The 23,993-nt window shown below is 51.5% G+C and overlaps 8 protein-coding genes across 8 annotated transcripts; 4 read left to right on the forward strand and 4 right to left on the reverse strand.

Moving 5' to 3' along the window:
* Positions 1–385: 385 nt before the first annotated feature.
* Positions 386–2,169, forward strand: PV08_03322 (uncharacterized protein; the record flags this gene model as incomplete). The annotated part of the gene is made up of 5 exons (XM_016377678.1): positions 386–753; positions 885–991; positions 1,157–1,253; positions 1,459–1,840; positions 2,047–2,169. 5 exons carry the CDS (start codon positions 386–388, stop codon positions 2,167–2,169), a joined length of 1,077 nt encoding a protein of 358 aa, XP_016239248.1.
* A 438-nt stretch (positions 2,170–2,607) lies between these two features.
* On the reverse strand, positions 2,608–3,643 carry PV08_03323 (uncharacterized protein; the record flags this gene model as incomplete). Its single annotated transcript, XM_016377679.1, has 2 exons — positions 2,608–3,435; positions 3,488–3,643. 2 exons carry the CDS (start codon positions 3,641–3,643, stop codon positions 2,608–2,610), a joined length of 984 nt encoding a protein of 327 aa, XP_016239249.1.
* A 1,946-nt stretch (positions 3,644–5,589) lies between these two features.
* On the reverse strand, positions 5,590–7,516 carry PV08_03324 (uncharacterized protein; the record flags this gene model as incomplete). The annotated part of the gene is made up of 3 exons (XM_016377680.1): positions 5,590–6,430; positions 6,494–6,962; positions 7,096–7,516. 3 exons carry the CDS (start codon positions 7,514–7,516, stop codon positions 5,590–5,592), a joined length of 1,731 nt encoding a protein of 576 aa, XP_016239250.1.
* Positions 7,517–9,198: 1,682 nt separating this feature from the next.
* PV08_03325 (uncharacterized protein) lies at positions 9,199–11,313 on the forward strand (the record flags this gene model as incomplete). Its single annotated transcript, XM_016377681.1, has 5 exons — positions 9,199–9,411; positions 9,572–9,774; positions 9,892–10,862; positions 10,938–11,049; positions 11,139–11,313. The coding sequence occupies 5 exons, from the start codon at positions 9,199–9,201 to the stop codon at positions 11,311–11,313; spliced, it is 1,674 nt and encodes a 557-aa protein (XP_016239251.1).
* A 1,472-nt stretch (positions 11,314–12,785) lies between these two features.
* Positions 12,786–13,778, reverse strand: PV08_03326 (uncharacterized protein; the record flags this gene model as incomplete). The annotated part of the gene is made up of 2 exons (XM_016377682.1): positions 12,786–13,376; positions 13,425–13,778. The coding sequence occupies 2 exons, from the start codon at positions 13,776–13,778 to the stop codon at positions 12,786–12,788; spliced, it is 945 nt and encodes a 314-aa protein (XP_016239252.1).
* Positions 13,779–14,624: 846 nt separating this feature from the next.
* PV08_03327 (uncharacterized protein) lies at positions 14,625–15,588 on the forward strand (the record flags this gene model as incomplete). The annotated part of the gene is made up of 2 exons (XM_016377683.1): positions 14,625–14,679; positions 14,738–15,588. The coding sequence occupies 2 exons, from the start codon at positions 14,625–14,627 to the stop codon at positions 15,586–15,588; spliced, it is 906 nt and encodes a 301-aa protein (XP_016239253.1).
* A 423-nt stretch (positions 15,589–16,011) lies between these two features.
* On the forward strand, positions 16,012–16,849 carry PV08_03328 (uncharacterized protein; the record flags this gene model as incomplete). The annotated part of the gene is made up of 3 exons (XM_016377684.1): positions 16,012–16,125; positions 16,419–16,493; positions 16,637–16,849. The coding sequence occupies 3 exons, from the start codon at positions 16,012–16,014 to the stop codon at positions 16,847–16,849; spliced, it is 402 nt and encodes a 133-aa protein (XP_016239254.1).
* Positions 16,850–17,853: 1,004 nt separating this feature from the next.
* Positions 17,854–22,047, reverse strand: PV08_03329 (uncharacterized protein; the record flags this gene model as incomplete). Its single annotated transcript, XM_016377685.1, has 1 exon — positions 17,854–22,047. One exon carries the CDS (start codon positions 22,045–22,047, stop codon positions 17,854–17,856), a length of 4,194 nt encoding a protein of 1,397 aa, XP_016239255.1.
* Between the last annotated feature and the right edge of the window lie 1,946 nt (positions 22,048–23,993).

The following is a 23,993-nucleotide window of genomic DNA, read 5'->3' on the forward strand; positions in this document are numbered from 1 at the left end:
TAGAGGCCCCACGAAATTTTCAAAGCGCTCATCGGCTTCTTCGCGGCCCTAACGCTAGTTCAGTATGTCAGTGGCACATGCAGTATCTTGCGATTCCGATTACCGTGTCTCAAACACGAGTGCCGAAGGTAGGATACTGATACTGTTTACCGAACCAAACCGAAACCACAAAGTTGTTTGAATGGTTTGAAAACCCTGAATACAGTCCTATTATACTTCATATTCATATTCGTATTTACATCTCACATTCATCAAGATCCAGGTTCAACCCGTTGATTCATTTTCCTTCTCTCCCGCCGTGTGTTTGTGTCTAACACCCCTCGATATACCACACCAACCAACAGACGTACAGACGAACAGGCACACCTTTCAACTGCTGCACAAGATGGGCTCTATATCCCCCCTGAGATTGAAACGCACCCCTCTCAAAAACTCCGGGGCAATCGACCACCTCGAATACGTCGATGTCACTCCCATCATCGGCCGCGAATACCCAACGGCCAAACTGAAGGAGATTCTTCACGCGCCCAACGCCGAAGACCAGATTCGCGACCTGGCCATCACCATCTGCGAGCGCGGTGTCGTCTTCTTCCGCGCTCCCCAAGACGACTTGACCGTCGCCGAGCAAAAGCAGATCACCGACCTGTTAGGCAAGTTTACTGGTCGTCCCGAGGATCATGGCCTGCACGTCCATCCGTTGTACAACGATCCCAACAATATTCCCATGGCCGACGGAACAACCGATGAGAATATGTGAGTTACTTACCATTACAAGCCCCGAGGCAAACATTCATACCTCGTGCCGACACCCGGAATGCCATTTTTGAATATTTCGAATTCCAAAGTATCGGTTGTGTTGTTCTTTTGCTGACACAACCCATCAGATACGTGATCAATTCTGAAGCGATGAAAAAGATATATGCAACCATGAAGAACCGACCAAACAGTCAATCAGAACCCAGGGATCTCGGTCGAGAATGGCATAGTGATTGTACGTTCCCCATTGTCTCTCTCGTCTCTCCCACATTTCTGTTTTCCCTCACAGCTTCTCCTGTCCTTCCTTCCTTTCCGACCTCCTTTATTTACATCCCTTTCCATCCATGTCTTCCAACGGTCCCCCTGATCGTGGGTGACGGGTCTAACTGTTGTTTCTCAGGCCTTTTTGAAGAATGTCCCGCCGACTTCAGCTTCCTCCGTATGCAAGACACACCACCTTCGGGGGGGGACACACTCTGGGTGTCCGGTTATGAACTGTACGTACTACCTACCTACCTACCTGGTACTCTGTGTTGTGTTACCTGGACATACCGCCCTATCTCTCCCTTCCGTCAAGTATTTTTACACGTCCGCGTCCTTTCCACCCCAACCCCCACCCTCCGGATACCCGTTTTTCCCCCCTCAGCAAGTGTGCAATATATACCCACTAGGACCTTACTTACTTTGTGTGTGTTCATCAAGGTACGACCGCCTCTCCCCTCCAATGCAAGCCTTCTTCGAATCCCTCACGGCCACGTGCGCCCAACCCGTGTTCGAGTCCGCGACGAAAGCAGGCGGCTACGAGGTCATGTCGCCGCGCGGGTCGCCGCTCAACACCGACCTGAACTTCAGCCCCGTGCACCCGGTCATCCGCACCCACCCGGTCACGGGGTGGAAGTCGCTGTTCGCCGGCGTGGGCCTGCACGTGTCGCGCATCAACGACGTCTACAACTACGAGGACCAGATGATCCGAGACTACGTCCTGCGCCTGATCACCCGGAACCACGACTGCGTCGCCCGCATGCACTGGACCAAACAGGCCTGTGCCATCTGGAGTAACGCGTGTACCTTGCATGCCGCAACTGTATGTATTTTCTTCTTGGTCTTGTTTCCCTCGATATTCCCCATTGTCTTTCTTCCATGATCTCTATCTCTCTCCCTCTCTCCTTCTTGAACTCGACCCAAAACCCCCCTCATTCCCTCGCTCATCACCGTGACACACAAAGCTTGATACTAAACATTACCTCCACTTCCTCTTCTTTCTTCTTTTCTAATTCTGATTCATTATAGCCCGATACTCATCTCGTCGACGGAATCCGGACCGGCGTCCGCGCTTCAGGAGTCGGCGAGAAACCGTACCTTGACCCCGCGTCAACTGGAAGACGAGAAGCCTTGGGATTGCCCAGAAATTAAAACCTGATATATGCCGCATTCATTCATATGCCACACCAGTGAAGGAGGCACAATTGTGCACTGCAGATTAAGGGTTATTTGATAATATTTTTTCGTTTGGCTTTGATCCGAGGAGTCAGTTCAATTCGATGATCACGATTCACGATCATCCGATCCTTGTTATCTGTATACACGGCAATGTCATGAACATGTTGCAGTTACGCATGGCTACTTATATCGTCTAACGGCGTCCGACTGCGGCCTAACTCGTAAACGAAACGGCGGCGGAATCATCAACGTCTACACGGTGCCTATGCCCGGCTATCAAACTTAAAAGGCCCATGTCATGCTCATCTGTCGATTGTCATTTGCAATCTCTCTCTACTCCCCATGTACTCACACAATCAACGCCCGTAGGCAAGCAAATCCCTTCTGATCACTCTTGCCACGTAGGCCACCCTAATCAATCTCCATGCTGTCGTCGTCCTTCGGACGCAGCGCCAAAGGCTGACTGAAATCTGGCCCGCCGGCCTCCTCCTCTTCTTCCTCGTCCTCCGCACCATCCTCGCCCTCCATCTCCTCGACGATGTCCATCATGGCATCTTCGTCAATCTCCTCTCCTTCTCCTGCAACACCCGCCTCTTCCGCCGCCGCCGCCGCCGCCGCCGCAGCAGCCTCGGCCGCATCGCGCTTGGCCTTGGCCTTGGCCTTTTTGATGGCCTTCTTACCCATTTTAGGGATTTCGAGCTCCTTGGCGACCTTCAAGCACGCCTTGCATGTTCCATTGGTAACCAATGGAGAAACAGGGTCCCTCATGGGAAACCAGTCGTCTGTCGCTGGCACCGCGTCGATACTGACATAATTGATGGTACCCTCCTGTGCATGGGCGGGGTGCCATTCCCAGACCTTTCTGTTGTTGACATCGTCCAGCTTCAACATGCTGGGAGGTGCTTGCCATTCCAAGTCATCCTCGCCCATTCCAGCGTCGGTGATCTTCTGCGTCAGCGCCACGTAGGCATCCTCCTGTTCACGCGTGAACGCTTTGTCTCTCGTCATGTTCAATTTCATTTCGACCTTCAAGTTGTCTCCTGGGTTTGACCCCTGAACATTGCGCTCGTACCATCGTCGATACTCCATCCAGTGGCCCCATGTAAGAGTCGTCCAGCGCCAATGTTTCACGGCGTGTTTGTTCGTGGAGTTTTCCTGGACTAGAAACAACGCCGGGTACAGACTGCCAACATAAAGCCCAGGGCGGTCCAACTCGAAGAAGTTGAATAGTCCATGCACCTTGGGAATAAGTCAGCGTCATGTGTTTGATAGAGTATCAAGGCCCACTTACACCAACGTCGACTCGCTTATGGATTGCCGCATAGAGGTCGTTGAGTGTGGGAGCCTCCGAAGCTGGAATCAAGAATGATTCGGTCGTAACGGTGTCGTTGAACAGGAGTCGGACTTCGAGTTTCTTTGTGACTTCCTCAGTCATGGTAGCTGCCATCTTCACGACGAGAAAGGGAGGATTTTGACGAGAGAATAGTGGGACGAGAAGACGCAGGAGGATGTTGTGATGTGAGGAAGGGAGGAAGAATTTCAGAAGAATAAGAGAATGTGTTCTGTTCTCTTTAGCACTTCACCTTGGCGATCAATAGAAACTTTGAGGGTGATTCGATCACTGCCAGCGTTATTCACTTGCGCCACACGTCCACGCGATACATTTTCACTGCCCACACGCACTTCCCTGTTTAGCACTTGATATATTGGACATCCCAAATTATTGTTCAAATTCAGAAGCATGAGAGGGTCAGTGGTAGTGCATGTAACCTGATTACTTGTCGATGTAGCCTTGGACCGATGATGGACCACTTTCCGTGCTATGCACAGCATGACCACTCAGGACTTCGCTGCCAGCGGCCCTCTCATGACTCTCCTAATGGCCTGGCCAACCATATAAGGAGGTATCAGCTGGTTCAATCCCAGTTGCAGGTGACGCCTGAACCACCTATCCTTGTGTTTCCGACTTCTCAAATGGATTCTTCCATTTCAGAAGTGGTCGCCGGTTCGAATCCGGCCTTTCTTTTTCTTTTTTTGCAGCTTTTCCGTTGCGGTCCGAGATTCACTTCACTCAAGTGCGCAGGTCGCGATAACTGTATAACAACAACAGGGACGCTCAAGGCAGCTTGGCGGGAAAAGAATAATGCTGGCGAGGCCCTTCCACAAGCCACCAAGTATGGCAGACTAGGCTGATACTGGAACAGTTCAGATACTGCATTCAGGAGGAGAGTCTGCGAGGGGCAGGCTACACAACATCGAGCTCGATCCTGGTCCGTCAAGTCTGGGAGATGGGTGTCTGGCAACGCCTACCGTTGAAACAAAGCTTGCTTCACTGAAGTGTCGGGTCAGTCTAAAGCCTTTGAATGTCTTGACTCACTGGGCTTTGCAGTCATCGATACCACAGACCTGATGAATAGTAGCATTGTTCTTGATGATCACTGAGGGTTGGAAAGTTGTTTTGGACCGACGTCGTTGAGACGTTCTTGCATTAAGGTCTTCGGGTGCTTATGTAAGCCTTGGCGTGGCCCACCATCTTCTACTCGCCTCAGTCATCGTCTCTCCCTGTGCCAGCAGCACAACCATTTAAGCCTTCCCTATCCGACCATCATCTCTCCATCGACGAAAATACTCGTATCTGTAATGTAATCAGATACATGAGGTGGAAGGAACACTGCCGCACCCCGCAAGTCCATCGGCACCGCCACCCTCAGCCGGCGTTCTGTCGACGATACTGCTCCATCTCTGGAAAAGACTTCATCAGAGCTTCTGAGAGTGGCGTCCTGGTGTACCAGGAGATATCCAGTGACCTGACCGCCTGAGTAGCGACTTGTGTGTTGTCATCCTGGATTTATGGCAGGAAGAGGATGCTCCCTGAATGCAATGGACTGCCCATTCATGATTGAAGGCCTTGGTTGGTAGAAGCACGCCTCCTTTGGTCTAAGCATATGCAGACATATTCGTCATTGCCACGAATGGGGTCAAGAAGGCAATATTGATGATCTTGCCAGTCGCCCTAGCTTGATCAATTGCACCTCCAATTCGAAGTGGCCACACAGCCGGTGGTAATAACAGTCTTGCTCTGGGGGGAGAAGACTTACGCAGGAGGAATACGTGGTGGTGCTGAGGAAGCCTTCTGGAGGTCGGCGAAAAGGTAATGTCTGTGTGGTACTGGCCACCAGCCTGCTCCTCGCGAGGCGTCGATTATTTGATGTTGAAACTTTTCTGCGTCCGAGAGCCAAGTGTTTCCCCAGTATTCGTGCGGAAAACTGTCGCGGTTTTATGCCAACATTCTCCCCATATATTTACTTGGTGGATGCCAAACTCGAGCCGCGGAACAAATGCCTTCACTGTTCGTCTCCGCTGCTTCTCAGAAAATGGCCTTACCGAAGATAATCATGTACTCGGAGGACTTCCCTGGTCTCCTTTTGCATTGTCTTTTGAATCGCTATTTTGAGATTCAGGAGAGTTCTTCATCCAACCAGGGTCCGAGTCTCGTGGTGGTTGTCTCAAAGAGAGCGTCGAAAAATCGACGCGATCAGGTCTCGTGCCAGCATTATCTAGCCAGTCGCAGGCTTCATCCCAGAATATCCGACAACCCTCACCCTGAGGACCCAGGAATGGAAGAAAGAACCCTGATATCTGTAATACTTCAGGCCAGTTGCTCTTGGCTGGCGGGATTGCACTCCCTCGCAATTGCTCGGCAAACCACCAAACGAATGGCCGTCCTCTGGCTGTCAGTCCTCCCAGCACCGTAGCCCAAAGCATCACATTAGGACTGGTCTGCCAACAGCCCCGCCGGTCACACTCATCGATGATCAGCATCAATTTCCGGGAGGCGCATTCATGGAAGGGCAGAAGTGCTGGCATGAGGACGACCGATTCGATGAGATAAATAGAAACCGCCAGTCGGCAGAGCATGTACAACGGGTCACTGGTCGTATCCAATGAAAGAGCTTGGTGCTGCAGCACTCGGCGCGCGAGCACAAGATTTCCTAATTCGACATCGCCTCCTGGTCCTTGGAGACAAATAGAATAACTGTAGAGGAGGTCACGGGCGGTTTTGATAAGGCGTAAAATCGACCGACCATTACGTTTTCTGCGCAGGAAAATGAATCCATCTGCGGAGTCGCCACGTGGTTCGTCTACACGGAGATGGCGAAGAATCTGGTCCGGAGGAGGAAAGATAGGAAAGCTAGGTTTTCTCAGCGTTGAGAAGCTCTCAATGAGGTCGGTTCTAGTGTCAGTTGTGTCAACGGATGTCAAGTCCCGCCTTTTGAATTATTGGGCACCAACGTACATGAATATCATGGCCGCTATGGACGGAATGGCAACATTTTGCGGCCCCCCCTTGAGCTTTGTCAGTTCTATCAGCGCACGAAAATGTTCAGGCACCCAGGGTTTGCTAAAATAGAACTCGTTGTCTCGGTAGTGCTCGAGAGTGGTCAATGCCCGCCTGTTGCTGTAGTCGGGTTCTCCGTTGATGGCCAGGATGGCTATGGCGAGTAGCAGCTCGTCCGGTGGTGGCCCTTCCAAAGACTGGATGGATGAGCGCAACAGCGTCAAGGTTTCGTGGTAGGATTCTGTCCGAACCCGGTCTATCATAGAACCGGCGGGACCGAGGAATGACCTGTAACATGACCCAGCGTAGATGATGGCTTGAAGTAGATGTGGTGAGTTGATTGCCATCTTTATAGTGGTCGACTTCCAGTTATCGACGACCACGTTATCGGCTGAGGTCGCATACGCGGGCCATTGATGCGTAAGGGCTGCTCATTGCATCAGTCCGGGTTCCTTTTTATGATCAAAGGAAAAAAAGGATACTATAATATAATGGTCTAACTTCGGGGCGCCAGTTAGGCTAGCCAGCTAAATTGCCAGCTCGCATAGGTAGGTACCTACCGAACTGCAGCATCGACTGTGCAGGGGCGGATATCCCACTGATACAGTAAGCGTTGAAGGGGTCAGGTTTCTCGGCGCTGATGGAAATAGGAAGTGTCGGGTCTTCCCGCTGTAGCTGCTTCTTTTTTTTCTTCTTCTTATCTGAGCTCTTCAACGGCAGCGCATTCTTCGTCCGCAGTGATAATCTCCCTGCACCCTGCAACGCCTTGACTTGTCGAGCAGGTCTCCCGGCTGGCGTTGCAGGTTGAGCCTCCCCGGAAGAGGCGGCATCTCGTTCGTTCTTCCTCTTCTGATGCGTGGCCAAGGCAGTGTGTTGATGCCGGCTGAAGCGCTGTTGGGCCCTTTCTTCTTCCGGCTGGTTACCTGGCGTCCAGGCGAGGAAGGTGACGTTGGGGCCCTTAGTTGTCTTCAGAGGTGCCATTTTTGTTCATGTTTCATTATTTCGATTCAGCCTGCTTGCCAGGATCATTTTTCGAATGTCGGCGAGAGAGAACAAGCCAAACAGAAACGAGGAATTGGAAAACAAAGAACGGAGAATGAAGAGTGAAGAATGAAGAATGAAGTTTGTTGTGGGCCGCGACTGAAAGGTGTGTCAATGTGTCAGTATGTCACCCAGTCTTTGATGGCATGGGGTACAAGGTATCTAGATAACTCTGAGACGGTATGGTGTGCGATATTGTTGTAGTCTGGCAGGCCCTGTCTGCGGGCGCTGTCGTCGTTCGTTCCCTGATCCCTGTCGAAACTTTTGGGTACTGCAGTAGCTTAGCTCCCTGAAACGAATCCGAGTTCTTTGTTAGGATGCCGTCGATTTCTGGCTCGAGGCTTCCTGTTCGGTTCTGATCCTTGCCCTTGCTTTGCTTTTCGGGCGCAGCCTCACCGGTCCTGATACCCTACTACCTACTTGGGACCCGGAGCAAGGATCGAGAGAGGAGTGGGGAGGAAAGGCAAAGAAAGAAAAACAAAAGTGCCGGTGGTGGCTTGCAGGATCCCCTTGTCCCGTATAAGATATGGCCAATTGGATGGCTGGTAGTAAGACAGTGGTGAGATTGATGCTCCTGGAATCCTGGCACTTTTTACATCAATCGGCGGTGCTTTGGCCCCAAAGTGATAACAAGGGATCGTGTCGATATGGAAGTCTCATTATGTTAGGTTGGTAGTTGACGGATTCGTGTTGGCTTTGTAGCCTTGTACTGATAGGGATACTTCGTATGCGACGCGGCTGGCCTTCTTGACGCTTTGCTTCTTGCTAGAGAATCAGCCCGCCCCTTGCTTTTACTCGTGTTCCCCGATGGAGTGATGGATCATGAATTTTCAGATGTCGCGGCCACGGTTTGAGCGAGGGGTCGAAGTTGCGCCCTTGGCAAGGAAATATTGCACTAGATCTGCCCATCTCCACGCGAATGCTTGTTTTCTCTTCTTTTCGTTCTTAGATGCCCTTGGCATGCACTTGCAATGGTGCAACTCAGATGATCCAGGACCATTCAAGCCACTGTATTCGCTGTAGATGTGCAAAGAGGTGTTCCTTCTCTATCTAAGCTTTCTATGCCTCTTGCGTATCCTACTGTGGCCTTGCCGAAGCACCAGGCCCTCACCGGGAAGACACACGATAGGCTCCCCACAACAAACACATTTATGAAGGCCCCATTTGTTTGCCCGGTCGACGTGGCTCAAATACATCCTCAGAATTGGTATGGAAAAGCTGCATGATACGTACCTAAAGGTATGCACGGTGTCCTCTCGGGAGGTAGAAACGATGTATTCTCAGCTAGCAATGAAACTGTCACCACAGGCAAATATTATAACCAAGTACCGCGCCTGATGAATTAATTTGAGCAATGGCGGAAAATTTTCTCGTGAAGGCCCGATCATAGTTACATTTTTAATGTATAATAACTCAGAAAGCGGATGCGTCGTCAGCGAAATCCGAAGCACGCAATTCTCACCACCGTGCGCAGAATCCGCGGTGCTAAATATTTTAAAAGCTAGAGTCACACAAAGAAATCGGCAAGCCGAACTTTTTCAACCACACCTCCCGTCGGACGGTCGACTGTAAAGGGCCGACTCTTTCAACGATCGCCAGTCTCTAGCACATAGGTGGAAGCCATGGTGCTGTCGACGACAACTGGAGCCAAGCATGTCCAGGACACAGCAGAACCCGCTGTGTTCGGCTGCGAAGTAGACGAAGCACAACGACAATCTGTCTCTCGGGTCGTCGACGACGACGGCAGCGACTTTGTGACTGCAAGAGAAGACCGCGATCTTCGCCGAGGCCTACATCAGCGGCATATTGGACTCATTGCCATTGCTGGAGCCATTGTAAGTTATGATATAATGCTGAAGGACCTCTTCTCCTTGCATTGATATCTGCTACTTGTTCCTCCCGCCCTGCCCTTTTCTCATCTACCTTTACCTGCATACCTACGGGGATGTCTGATTCTGGTCACACGCTCACCAACCATGACTTCTACGTTTCTAGGGCACCGGTCTCTTCCTTGGTCTCGGAGGGTCCATTCAGACAGCTGGACCTCTGGGCGCTCTCCTGGGCTATGGCACCGTCGGCCTCGTGGTCTGTGCCGTGCAATTCGCCCTGGGAGAAGTGACGGCCTTGTTCCCCGTCACTGGAAGTTTCGTCCGACATGCCGAAGTCCTAATTGACCCAGCGCTGGGGTTTGCCATTGGGTATGTAACGTCCGTATCGCAGAGAATTCTTCCTGGAAGAAAAAAGAATCCCAGATACCCCGAACATGATGACCGGACATGACCGATCCCTGACATGATACACAACGAGGGTAATAGGTACAACCTTGTCTACGGCAACTGTCTATCCATCCCGACCGAAATCACCGCCATCTGCGTCCTGTTCCAATACTGGACCGACGTCAACTCGTCCGTGTGGATCGTCGTCTTCATCTGCCTCACCGTCATAGTCGGCATGTCCTTCATCGGGATCTACGGCGAAGTGGAATTCTGGTTCGCGCTGCTCAAGATCGTCTTCATCGTCTTTCTCATCCTGCTGGGTCTGATCATCGACCTGGGTGGTGTGTCGGGCATGCCCCGTATAGGGTTCAGGTACTGGAAGGAACCGGGCCCATTCGTGGAGTACATCGGCAGCGGAAGCTGGGGCCGGTTCCTGGCGTACTGGGCCGTCATGAGCAATGCCGTCTTCAGCTTCGCGGGCGTCGAGAGCATCGCCATGGCGGCCGCCGAGACCCGGAACCCGCGCGTCGCCATCCCGAGAGCGTGCAAGAGGGTGTTTATCAGGGTCGCCACGTTCTACATCCTGGCCGTGCTCGTCGTCGGCATGCTCGTGTCCAGCGACGACCCGAGACTCGACGACCAGTCTGGCACGGCCGCGCAGAGTCCGTTCGTCATCGCCGCGAGCGCCGCCGGCCTCAAAGGCGTGCCGTCCGTGGTCAACGCCGTCGTCATCACCTCGGCTTGGTCGTCGTCGAATCAGGCCTTGCTCGCGGGAACGAGGGTTCTGTACGGTCTCGCACTGAAGAAACAGGCGCCGGCCGTCTTTCTCCGGACCACTCCCTGGGGCGTACCGTACGTGTGCGTCCTGTTCTTCTCGGCGTTCATGTTCCTCGCCTTCATGAGCCTGTCGGAGAACGCTTTGACCGTGTTTTGGTGGTTGGTCGACCTGACCGCCTGCGGTGTCCTCGTGTCATGGATCACGGTGCTTGCGAATCATTCGCGCCTCATGCTCGCCATGAGGGCACAGGGCATACCACTCTCTCGACTTCCTTGGCATACCAAGTTCACAGGTTCGTCCACCCGACCCCCTGGTTAGACTTTCACACACAAAAACAGTCTCCGTTGGCTAATTTATTTTGTGGCAGAGTTCTCAACACCAATCGCACTCGTCATGTGCATCGTTATTCTCCTGACTGCTGGATTTCCCGTCTTTACGAAGGGGAACTGGAGTACGAGCAATTTCGTCTCTTCATACCTGTAAGTCCTCCCTCGCGCAACCCTATACGCCACCGCGGCCACGACATTTCTCAAGTTGGGACACTAACCTCTTGACTTTCCTCCAACAGAGACATCCCCCTCGTGATTACAGCCTTCGTGCTATGGAAGCTCGTCAAACGCACCAAGATTGTCAAGCTCTCGGAGGTTCCTCTTACGGAGGCTCTTGAGCTGGCCGCTGGCGATGTCGAGCCTGTGCCAGAGCTTCCATTCTGGCGAAAACTTGTCGGGGCTCTCTGGGACTGAAGCTCCAATGGGTCATCTCACTCTAGGGGGGCCATGCACCGCTCTTCTATCGCACAGGTTCAACTTTATGTTCAATGCCAATGTCAGGTCAACATGGATCAAACTGCCAAGTTCCTTTGACCACTTTCCAATCCACGGGTCCCGGTCCTTGGTTGGAGGAGAACAACGGCGACAACAGTTTATCGGGAGGCAACTCCGGACGGACCCTTCTTCAGATCTCCAGGGCTACTTGTTTCGCTTGCGAAAGGTTCCCTATGCCTTCCTTGCCTTGCGGCCCTCCGAATCCACAGCAACTCGCGGTGCCTGAGATCGAGATTGACAAAGGCCGGCCACAGCGTCTTCGCAGGCCCTACGCCCGCGATCCACGCCAGACTACTGATGTTCTCCATCCATTCCGAGAATTTTCGTCTACGTAACGCTGACAGTCGATGTCGCTATCATCGACCGTGTGAACTTTGTGCTGTTGCTGGGCCGGTGACAAGGTCGGGAAGAGTCAAGATGCGGTAATGATACACGATGGCAATGGGTTCGTCCGCGAGAGGGACCACTATTCGTGACAAAGTATTGCTTGAACCGTGGGGTTCCACCCACAGTGTATGGCCTCCCTCTCCGCCGCTTCAGTGGTGGTTGTTGGGCAGTCGTGATGATCGGAAGCTAGACAGGTGAATTTAGGAAGAGGGATCGCATGAACTTGTCTCCCGGCAATTCAGAGGACGACCAAGCAACAAAATCGACTTTGTCTGGTAGTCAGACGGATGTTGCCCCCGTCGAAAACCAGCTGCTGGGACTGTCGTGCGTACCAATGTCTCGACGTTCCTGCGATCACTTCCACGCCTGTGTTACTAAACACCACCAACGGGTGTCGTAAACAGGTCTGCGGAGAACACAGGGAGTTGTAATATCAAGACATGACTGTCCCAAATTCGGAATCCTTTGGAGAGGCCCCTTGGTATCGATCTTGTTAATGCAATAAACTCCAAAGGCCCCTCCTATGCTGATCGTGTCATATCATGCGCTACTGGCTGTTCCTGTCTATCGCCCATCCCAGTTTACCTTTATCCGGCGTCAAATCCAATCACTGGTCGCATTCGGCGGGAGTTTGTACATTTTTGCGTAGCACAGGCCAAGATTGATATCAAGAGGTCACTCCTCTCAAGCTCAGAAACGGCCTGTTCAAGACTAAGAAAGGCGGTATGCAGTATGATTCAATTGACTCGACCACCCGGTCGAAGAGAGTGATGCGGATATCTACCTTATATCTGCCACTTGCTAAGTTGTGTTGATGTTTAGGATCATCTTGAATCTGCCAGGTGCAACATGCTTCGCCCATTTCCGTTCCCTCGCTGCAATCACTATCTCACACAGGTTGCATATTGTCTCCTTTCTGATACTTGTGATAGCAGATGATGACCATATGCGCCTTTAGGCCTTCGCGAGCAACACCAGCCTCACTTTCAACCTGGATCACAGCTTTAGTCAGTCTTGACGGTTGTTTCCTCACGGCCTTTGCCAGCAGCTGTGTCCTTGGACTCGCCAACGACATGGTCGATGTGTGCCTGGCTTGTGGTAGCGTCCTTGACTTCAGCCTTGCCAGTCTTGGTGCCATTCTCGCGGAGTCCGTCCTTGGTGGCGTTGTGAGAAGCAGCTCTTTTCTTGGCCTCACGTCGAATTTTCCAGTAGTTCTTTTTGGAGGGCCTCGCTGACGCCGCATTGGCATTCGTAGGGGAGGTATTTTCCTTCTCAGAACCCGTGCCATTGCCAACAGACTCTCCATTAGAGCTTGATTGTGAAGGAGAGTCTACTGCCTTAGTGGTGACATTCGGCTTTTGGGGAGTTGCAGAAGCGGTCGATTCATCCTTGCTATTGCCTTGAGCTTTCTTGGTGCCCTCACTGGTAGCACGAGCACGGCTATCCCCATTGGTAACGTTGCGAGGTTGCTGGCCGCTGTGAGTGTTTCGGCGCTCCGCTTTGCGATCACGATGAGCCTGTGTAAGAGCACGGTATGGTGGGAATTGACCCTCCCCTTGCATATATGCAACGGCTCTGACGATGGTATCTTTGGCCTGGGACACTCTGTTAGAAACGATCGGCCCAGGAAGAGACTAACATACAATATACTCTGCATTCAATAGCTGGATCAGGTTGGTGGTCAGGCGGGCCAACTTTGTAATTTCTTCCTCCGTCTTGAACTGATGAGTCTTGTCCACATTGCGTGCGTTTTGCATTAGGTCACGGATCTCGTCCTCGGTAGCAGGGTCGAACTTTGCATTGGCTTGGACTCGAGTTGACGAAGTACCTTTTCCCCGGGGGGGAGCAGTGGCAGGAGTGGCAGGTGTATTGTTCATATTCTCCCGAGAGGAAACTTTGTCAGAAGCGATATTCTTAGCAGCCCCAGAATCGATCATGGTATCTGCAGTTGGTGGTGACTTGCTACCTGTCGAGAGGATAGACACTGTTTCAGTCATGGTAGGCAGCGGAACAAAATGACTTGGACGCAGAGCCTTGATAGGATAGCAGCGTTAGGAACTGAAGTTCAAGATGGAAAATAGTACCACCACAGTTACCTATGTTTGCTTTGACTGTAGTGAACCTTAGTGACAGGGAGAAAGCATCTGACGGTCAGAGAAGAGTGGGTTGAAGTAGGATGCAGGAAGGGAAGGGCAGAAGTTGGATCTTTGTAGATGAAGGAGGTACAGTCTCCGACGACCTGATTCACAATGCAGGCACGATTAACTAGAAATTGTGTCCAGCCACATAGAACAAAGACGAAGGTGCTGTGGATTGCCGCGATCAAGCAGCTTCAGGTGAAGACAATAGGGCAAGCATTCAGCAAGCGCCATCATGAACGTATAGCCACACACTCACCCCCATGTCTAGGACAGTCTCTGGACTTCACCTGAGGTCATATACAAAGGCTCGTGAGCAGTTTGCACCAAGTTGAAGCTCACATATCATGCATGTTTGCTACAGCAAATGGTATGTTCTTTGTGACTTCGTAGGTATCCCGTACACTGCACCTACTGCCCAGCAGGCATGCTCGGCCATGACCCCATCGAAGGACTTTCTGCATCCGGGATTGCCCGATGGGTTGGTTGTGATACATGCGATGCAAGGTGTCGAGGAGGAAAAGTGAAGTGAGGAACTACGAGGCATTACAGTTCTCGGACTGCCTGAGTCCGTCAGCTCGGGACAGAAGTCCGATCTCCGACTGCGCTTAGACAATCACAACCACGACCATGATGAGTTGCTCTGACTGATTTCATCCCCCGCCATTACGAATACTGCATCGCCAGAATCTCGTTTCGTAAAACATGGCGGCCCTACTGAAAAAGCCGTTCAAGCTGGCTCTCATCCAGCTAGCCTCAGGTAAGTGGTTAGTGCCACTACCGGCTCACCCCAGGGAAGAGGTTTAATGTGTATCCAGGTGGTGACAAGACGGCGAACCTCGCACATGCGCGATCCAAGATTGTCGAAGCAGCCAAAGCCGGCGCATCACTAGTCGTTCTCCCAGAATGCTTCAACTCGCCATATGGCTGCCAGTACTTCCCCAAGTATGCAGAAACCATTCTGCCATCTCCTCCTTCACCAGAAAAGTCGCCTTCATGGCACATGCTGTCCTCTGTAGCAGCTGAGACAAAGACATATCTGATAGGAGGGAGCATACCGGAGTTTGTACCAGAGACGAAAGAGTATTTCAATACATCGTTGGTCTTCTCCCCGACGGGACAGCTGTTGGCGACACACCGTAAAACACACCTATTCGACATTGATATTCCCGGGAAGATCACATTTAAAGAGAGTGACGTGCTCTCCCCAGGGAACAAGGTGACTATAGTTGACTTGCCAGAATATGGAAAGATAGGACTGGCCATCTGCTACGATGTTCGGTTCCCAGAGCTGGCCATGATCGCAGCCAGGAAAGGAGTTTTCATGTTTGTCTACCCAGGCGCGTTCAACACCACGACTGGCCCCATGCACTGGTCTTTACAAGCACGAGCAAGAGCCATGGACAACCAGATCTACGTTGCCATGTGCAGTCCGGCAAGAGACATGGAGGCAACATATCATGCTTATGGGCACTCAATGATCGTCAATCCGAATGCCGAGGTCTTGACAGAGGCTGCTGAACACGAGGAGACTGTGTACGCTGACATTGATGGGGCGAAGATTGAAGAAACGAGGAAAGGCATTCCTATTTATACTCAGAGAAGGTTCGATGTGTATCCTGATGTGAGTGCCGGAGAGGTTCGCTTCGAGGACGAAAGCGCGCCATAGGTTAAACGTAGACGAGAAATGTCGAATTTCATGCACACGGTCAACACCTTGAACTGAAATCCGCCCTTGAATTGAAGTATCTAGTGAGGCATTGCCCATTGAACAAATTGCGCATCTTGCGAATATGGCCCGCCGTTGCAGCCCACAATGTCTAGCTCTAAAAGTTTTCTCACGTGAGTGAAATCTTGGCCAAACTTGCCATTTCGGGAATAGCCCACACTTTGGAATCTTCGACTTCAGTCTGCGCAAACCACTTCAATTGTCGGGTCTTTCTGTCGCAGTTCAATCACAGTCTTGTCGCCCAATCTCCAACAGCCTCTTCTTCCGATGTATGTGATACCTCATTTCTTTGCAGCTTGACATGGTCTCCGTCTCATCTCTCTCACGTATGAGAAACTGACGAAATCAGCAGCAACCGCCAAAATGGTCAAGGACAACCCAAAGACTCAGCCCAAGAAGACGGCGGCGCCCAAGAAGTCGCGCTCAGCCATCTCCGATGTCGTCGCCCGCGAATACACCATCCACCTCCACAAGCGAGTATGTTTGATATCCTGAAAGTTGAAACCTTTTTGCACCTGCACTTGGCTCGGCGGGAGGAAGAAAAACGAGAGAGGAAAACCATTGGGGTCGAGAGGCCCAGAGAAAGAGACGGAGCTATGAAAAGCTCTACTGAAAAGAGGAGGGAATCAGTTTTATGAAGTCCACCCGAATGGCTTGATCCTCGACGTCTCAATTCTCACCACCATGCCTGCACCCCTTTTGTTCTCACACACCCTACATCAAGCATTTTGGACGGAAGACTGATTTATACATTTTTGTGTGACATAAAGGTTCACGGCGTTAGCTTCAAGAAGCGAGCCCCTCGCGCGATCAAGGAGATTCGCAAATTCGCGACTCAAGCCATGGTACGTTTTTACTTTCCGTTCCTTGAACAAAAAAGGAAAACCCACCGCTCTTCCCTCCTTTCCACCCACAGAACATTGTGGATTATTGCCGTTGCGTCCCCCTGGAGAGCAAAAATGCTAACTCAGTGCGTTCAACTCCACAGGGCACCTCAGACGTCCGCCTCGACCCCCAACTGAACAAGAAGGTCTGGGAGTCCGGCATCAAGGGCGTCCCCTTCCGTCTGCGCGTGCGCATCAGCCGCAAGCGTAACGACGAGGAGGGCGCGAAGGAGAAGCTCTACAGCTACGTTCAGGCCGTCAACGTCAAGGACAAGGAAGCCAAGGGCCTGCAGACCGTTGTTGTCGAGGACTCATAGATGCAAGAAAACAAGAATGCACACACCTCACATGCGCGCATACGAATAAGAAATGAAGCGCCAGAAACGGTGTACACATCCACACACGCCCGTCCAGGTGATGGCCCTCTCGGGGGATGTCACCCGTAAACAGCCTTCTTCCATTTTTTTCTGCAGCCGTTGGCGCTGTGATTGTGCGATCGCCAGGGGGCTGGAATGACTTGAGGATGGGAGAAGGACGTGGCCGAGCATAGCGAAAACAAATTACGTGATTGATGTGAAGAATCTTTCCACAGGGCTTGGAGAGATGGGACAATATTGAAGCGGTGGTCGAACGATCCCTCTTCTGTTCATTTTTTCCTAGGTACTCACAATTGCGAGAAATTGAGACCTGAAATCAAACCTCAACCCCCCCAAGATACCGCTTTTTGCAGCTCTTCCTTCCGAGTTACCATCCCTGGCATTGCAGCGAATGGATTAAACGAATGAAAAAGCTTCCAAGCTGAAAAAGAAACCGAAGGAAACACATATTCCAGTCATTCTTCAGTCCGTCGTGCCCCCAGCTTAATAACTCCGTTTGATCTCTCTGTGACCTTCTTTATCATTCAGCTTTTCAGTCCCCTGTGGATCGTGTCATGGCCGACAGTCCTGCCCGCCAAAGCCAAATACCTTGCAAGATTTTACAACAGTCAGATGTCACCAGAAGGTAAGCCAAAACCACTGGGTACCTAATTACGCCGGCACATACATTATTGTCATATCTACCTAGGTACTCTTCGTCTTGACCCTACACCAATTGACCAGTCCACTGCATTCGCCCACCCGGTGGCCCAGGCTCTCCTATCCATCCATCCCATATATTCGATTTCCATTTCCAAAAAGAGGAAACTCGTCTGTTGTTCTGTACAGTAATGCAAGGCCCAAAACTCCTCCGCTGTGCATTTGGAAAAGGCACAAGAGTAAAAGAAACAAAAAAAAAGACAAATGTCATGGATAATGGAGAAAACTAATACAACAAACATGAATTAATCCGACTTTTTGTTCTCCTCCAGTACCGCTGAAAGTTGGCTGGCCATCTCTGGAGTCTTGACCTTGAAGACCCATCGAGCCAGAGTTCCCTTGTAAAAGAGCGCACCACGGACGGCACCGCTTTTGTTGGACGGTACGTTCTCGTACGTGACGCTGTCAAGAAGATGAGAGTTGACGAGAACAGAAGCACTGGGCTCGACACGGAAAACGACTCGTGTCTTTCCTGTAGTCTTGTCCTTAAGAACACGGATGATGCCCACACCCATCGAGTTCCAGTCGTTCGGATTCAATTTGGTGCCTTGGGCAATCTCTTTGTTGACGAACATCAAGGCTTTGGAACGACCCTCCCAGAGGCAGGTTTCGTTCTCTTCACCTGCTCGTGAATCCATCAGTGTCACCTGCGGCTCGTCATTCGTTTCCTCAGTGTCATTGGTAGCATTAGACTCGTTGTCTGTCAAACCAGGCGAGGTGGCACGAGAAGACATAGCAGAGCTCCCAGCAGATCCGCCGCCGAGATGAGTGACAGCACCTAAAAACCCTGGTGCAGGTGTCGATGTTGGAGCACCAAATTGAAATCCAACAGTAGGCGTATCAGAGGGTTTCGCGCCGAGCGCAGGTGTACCGAAAATAGAACCAAATGGCTTCGGCGTCTCCTTTCCAGGCGACGGCGCGGTGAACTTGAAGCTAGGCGCATCGGCCTTCTTCTCCCCGTTTGCAAATGAAATTGCCCCACCTTGTTTCCATGTGTTGTCGGTTCCCGCTGGCGAGGTGAGCACTGACTTGGCCAGGTTGCTAGACTTCTCGCCATTGCTGGGAGTACTTGGTCGGGAGCCAAACAATCCTTCTCCTGGAACAGGACCATCTTTGGTAAGACCACCAGCGAATATGGAAGCGCCTGGGGTTGGCGTAGATGATGATGTTGGTGGTGTGGGAGTGAAATTGAAGGTAGTTGAAGGCTTGTAAGTACCAGTAGCTGGCGTAGTAGGAGTAAAGGAAGGAGTCTCAGTTGTGGGATTAACAGCTTGGAACCCGAATCCGGACGATGAGAAAGTCGACTTGTTTGCTGTCTGTGCGGAGGGGCCTTCGTCCGCTGAAGCGTTGGTGTTCTGCCCAACGGCTACTGCGGGTTCTTGTTTGTTTGGATTCGGCTCGATCCGATCAAACAAGCTCTTGCCTGCATTGGCATTATTCCTCGACTTGGCCACGGCAGATTGGAAATCGTTGTCATCGTCGTCGTCTGCTTCATCCTCATCCTCATCCTCATCTCCGTTTTGAGCTTCCGACCCTTCCACTTCCTGGCTGTCCTCATCGTCATCTCCGCCATTGCTGGCTGACGATCCGCTAGCGTCTTCATCCTGTGAATGTTCTTCACTGGTTTCTTTAGAGTTCAAGGGTGAAAATGGATTTAGAGCAGATGGCTTGAAGCCGCCAAAGGCGAACTTGGCAGCCTCGGGTTCCTTGGCTGGAGTAGACACAGCCGATTCAATGTTTGGGGTGAACGATGGAGTAAACCCCGCTTTGGCAATGGCATCAATCTTAGCCCGCTTAGCTTTCGCTTCTTCATCAAGCTGCTTCTGGAATTGTTCCTCATCATCTTCATCTGAATCAAAATCCTCAGCTTTGCGTTTCTCCATGAGGCTCTTCTCAAACTTTTCTGCATTGATTTTTGCTTGTTGACCAAAGGCACTCATAAAGTTTGTGGTGCCACCACCAAACTTAGGAAGTTCGAAAGTCGGCTTTTTCGGTGGGGATTTCGTGGGCGTAGTCGAGGTTGACGTAGTCGGTTCAGAAGTTGGGCCAGTACTTTGGCTCTTCAGCGATGCGAAAGGGCCACCAGTAGCGCTTGAAGTTGTCTCCCTTCCTGACCCTAGTGAAGCGCTCGGATCGAACGCTGTAACAGACTGCGCACTTTTGGCTGGCGCCGACTGTGGAATCATGTTGTTGAGCAAGGACGCTGCTTTAGAGGACGACTCGGCACCAGTGGATGGGAAAAGTGTAGTTGATGCGGCTTTGAAACTGGAGGGTTGAGGTGTAGAGCGACCCCCGGAAGATTTAGAAGCAGACGCATTTTGTGCAGGCTGGGCTTGTTGATTCTCACCAGGGCGAGTTCTTTTGTTGGCAGGGGGTTCATCATCGTGATCATCAACGTCTTCACCCTTGCGTTTAGTGCCTGCGAAATTCCTCTTGTAGAGACCTAGAGAAGCACCAATGCCATCGCGAGCTGAGACATAATGTCGGATTATATTCCCAAAATCGTGAACGGTGGGGTCCAAAGCAGCGATTCTTTTCTGAAACTCGCGATTTAATGAGTGTAGGCGATAATCTCGATCGTATTCCTGAAACTGCTTGGCGTCAAGGTGACCAGGAAAAAAAGAAGATCCCTTTGTGTATACTGGTCGCTTCGTAGGTTCCCTTACTGAGACGGTATCTGGTGGGCTCGCAACAGCTCCTTGGGCCGTGGTGTTCATGCTAGCCTTCGAAATGATAGATCGATCACTGGCATCTTCCGCGGGTTTGTTGGCGCTGGAAGCCGAAAACGTCGGTGCCGGACTGGATTTCCCCTCTGCTCGAGGCGTTTGCTGAGCAGATGTGCCGAACATCGGTTTCTGCATTGAGCCCGACCTCTCGAAAGCTGTGCCATTCTTAGAAGACGAACCGGGTGCGGGCGTGCCACCAAAAGTTGTACCAACCGCTAAATCTTTCGCAGGTGCAGTGTTAGACATTGCTTTCGGTTTGTCATCGGACTTCACGAAAGCGAAGGGACCTCCAGGCGCAGGCGACGCCGAATGCGCAAATCCAAATGATGGCTTTGCAGGTGTGGTACTCTCCTCTTGTCCCTTGCTCTTTTCTCCAATGTCACTGCTGATAGCCGCTTGAGGTCCCCGAGCCTCAGGAGTAGGTTCGGTTGGCGCCGATTTTGCGCCGAATGAGAAGGTCGTCGAGCCGGTGTTCGTTGGTTTCGGTTCTAGGGTGCCTGTAGCTGACGTCGATGTTTGGTTGAATGCACCGAAGCTGAACGCTGGCTTTGTTTGTGTACTGCTTGGATCTGTCGCGTTCCTGGGCTCCGGCGTGGAAGCAGTGCCGAAGCTGAAAGCAGGCTTCGAGACGGGGGCAGGAGATGCACTGCTAGAGCCAGCAAACAAACTTGCGAATGGATTTGTCGCAGTTTTCTCTGTTTCTGGAGTAGCAGGCTTTTGTGGTGATTGGTTACTCTGCTCTGTGGTTGCAGGTTGTGGGGTAGCCGTAGACGGACCAAACATTGAAGATACAGGTTTCGTCTCTCCGCTCTTTGCACCGAAACCTGTGAAGGAGGGGCTTGAGGTGGTAGATTGTTGTGTTTGACCGAATGAGAATGTTGATATTGGTTGACTTGCCGGAGTTGCTGCTGGTGAGGCAAAACCGAAACTAGGCCCGTTGGATTGACTTCCTGACGTTGCAGGAGTCTGGCCAAAAGAGAATTTCGGTGCTTCTTTTGGCCCCTCTGCTTGCGTAGTGCTTGCCTGTCCGAAGGAGAACGACGGGAGCGCAGATTGAGGGGTTGCGGTAGCCTGGGTGAAGCTGAAGTTGGGGGTTGCTGCAGCAGGAGCTTCAGTAGTTGTGCTTTGACCAAAGCTGAAACTTGGCGCCGTTGTTGTCGACGCAGGAGCTGGAGTGCTTGTACTCTGACCAAAGGCAAAGCCTGAAGGTTGTGTTTGGGCAGATTGGCCAAAGCCACCGAACGCAGGCTGCGAGGGTTGACCAAAAGGATTTGCTGGAGCTGCAGGGTCATCCGGCTTCGACACTGGATTGAACGGGTTTGTGCCGTTTGCGGCAGATTGTGTGCTTTGTGTGCCACCAAAAGAGAACCCTGAGCTGGATGGCGGCTGTGTTGTCTGGCCAAAACTGAATCCAGAATTTGAAGCGAAAGCATTTCCATTTGCTGTCTTCTTCTGCGGAGATTCCATTGCAATATCGCCTTGTTGGCTGTTTCCTGGCCCTGCTGTCCCGTTCAAGCTCGCAAACGGATTCGGGGTACCTGCTGGCGCGCCGAACGTGAAGGAACTCGATTGAGGAGGTTGAAAGTTGAAGCCACTGTTGGTGCTCGAACCGGGTTGCGGGAACGACATACTTGTGCCAAAACTCGTGCTGCCATTCATCGTGGGAAAGGCTTGTTGTTGCGTGCTTTGTCCGAAAGTGTTGGTGCTGCCCATCGAGGAATGAAGTCGGTTTGCAGCTGATCTACTTCTCGGTACAGCGATTCTGGAGAAAGACTGTTAGTATGACTTCCAAGTTCTGAGAAGCGTTCTTAGAAAAAAAAAAAAAGAGCCGGTGACGACGAAGCGCGTCATGAAATGGGACAGCGCGCCTCGACCAGCATCGAAGCCTATTCATTCAATAAAAGAACAATAGGTTGTAACCGCCAAGGAGTTTGAGCAGAAAGCAAAACAGTTAAAAATACTGACTTCCTTCGCGCTTGTTGCGCAGCGGTTGACATTTTGACCTTGTCGTCGCCTCCAGCGGTATTGGGTATAGCACCGTGCTCTTTAGTGATATAATCCTCTGCACCACGTTTAGGCATGTCACTGGAGGCCTTGGGATGGCCAAAGGGAAGAGGCAGGACCGGAGAGGGATCGAAGAAGCAGGACCATCGAGGCTTTCGCGTCGATCAAGAACCTTCCTCGGATGGATTGTGCTTCGATTCGAACACAGTCGATCGAAAAGTTGTCGTGATGAGATTCTCAGGGCTTCTTCTTCGCTGCCACGGTTATTACGACCCGCAGCCCGGGAACTCGAGTCTAGCTGCGCTTGGCGCTAGGGTAGTCACGTGATGAGATCTGGGGCTCCAAGGAAATTGCGTTCCGTCTCGAGTCGTCGGGAATGTTTGTTTTGGGCGTGTTATTGCAGCGAAAGATCATCGTCAATTTGTTGCACATTCGTCACAATGAATTAAGAAGAGCTGGCCAGGATGGCGCAGGAAGTGGTTAGCCCACAGTTCCAAGGTGAAGAGAACACATTGCACTGGTCGCCGCTCGTTCAATCTCGTCTGGCCTTTGTCTCGAGCAGGCAGCTGTTACCTCGTCTCGACAGTCAAGCATCAAAGGAGGCTCTGGATTCACTGCGAGAACAGGATGTGCACTATGTCGAGTTAACCGTCACATAGCACTCCTCCCGGCGACATTTGAGTTGTCAGAGTCCCTCTCAGAGGCTCTTCGTGGCACGTCAGACACTTCGGGGGATCGCCATTCCTCGCTTTACTCCCACAACTGCTGTAGAAGCCTGATGGCTTGAAGATCCTAGGAAACCCTTGAGAGACATATGTCCTATGTGGAGCTATTCATGCTGTGTTACCAGAAGAATGGACGGAACATCGAGGGTTTCCATCCTCTCCACCCGTAAGTAAGAACCATGGATATCGGATCATGCTTTCAAATATGGACTGCCCGGGAGATTCAGAATTTATTCTCCGCGATCTCTGTAACCCTTTCACCATGGAGATGTTTTGATCTATCATTGACTGCTATAGATCATTCGGTGCACCGTAATCAAAGGGAATATTAGAGTCTATCGTTTTCTGGCAGTGCGGCTGAGGTTCGAACACGGTCCAACTGACAAAGCCGTTACAGAGGGTACTTCTCCTTTGATGTTGTCCGGAATCTTTACGCAGTCGAACATGTCTACTCTCATAAGTACTTCCAAGAACCCTAAATGGTTTGAAATAGCCCTCACCCGAAATGGAATTGGTAGTCTCGCCGCTGGGAGAACGATAGGACTGCTTACGGCTGACCAGCACGTACAGAGTACTCGCAACCCGTCATAAGCCTGAGATCGCAGCCCGAGAAGAGAGCACAATTGTGTACTTTATCGGTAAGCAGGTTCTTAGAGCCCATGTGGCACAGCAACGTGCTTCGATCAAGCAGACACTCCTACAGCCAACAGCGGCGTTACACAACTCTTCCAGCAACTCACAAACAAAATACCCGGGCTGGCTGTTGTGCCACGCGAGTTTCGACTATGAGGTCACGTTCCCTCCCTTGTTATTTCCATGCCTTCTCATATTTGATAGGGGACTGGGAGCAATTTCACTTCAAATACACAAGGTACGCGGATCAACGTTTCAAAAAAGGGTATCGAGGCTTCCCGCATGGCCTTGCTTGGC

Source organism: Exophiala spinifera (genome assembly GCF_000836115.1).
Source record: "Exophiala spinifera strain CBS 89968 unplaced genomic scaffold supercont1.2, whole genome shotgun sequence".
Taxonomy (NCBI): Eukaryota; Fungi; Ascomycota; class Eurotiomycetes; order Chaetothyriales; family Herpotrichiellaceae; genus Exophiala; species Exophiala spinifera.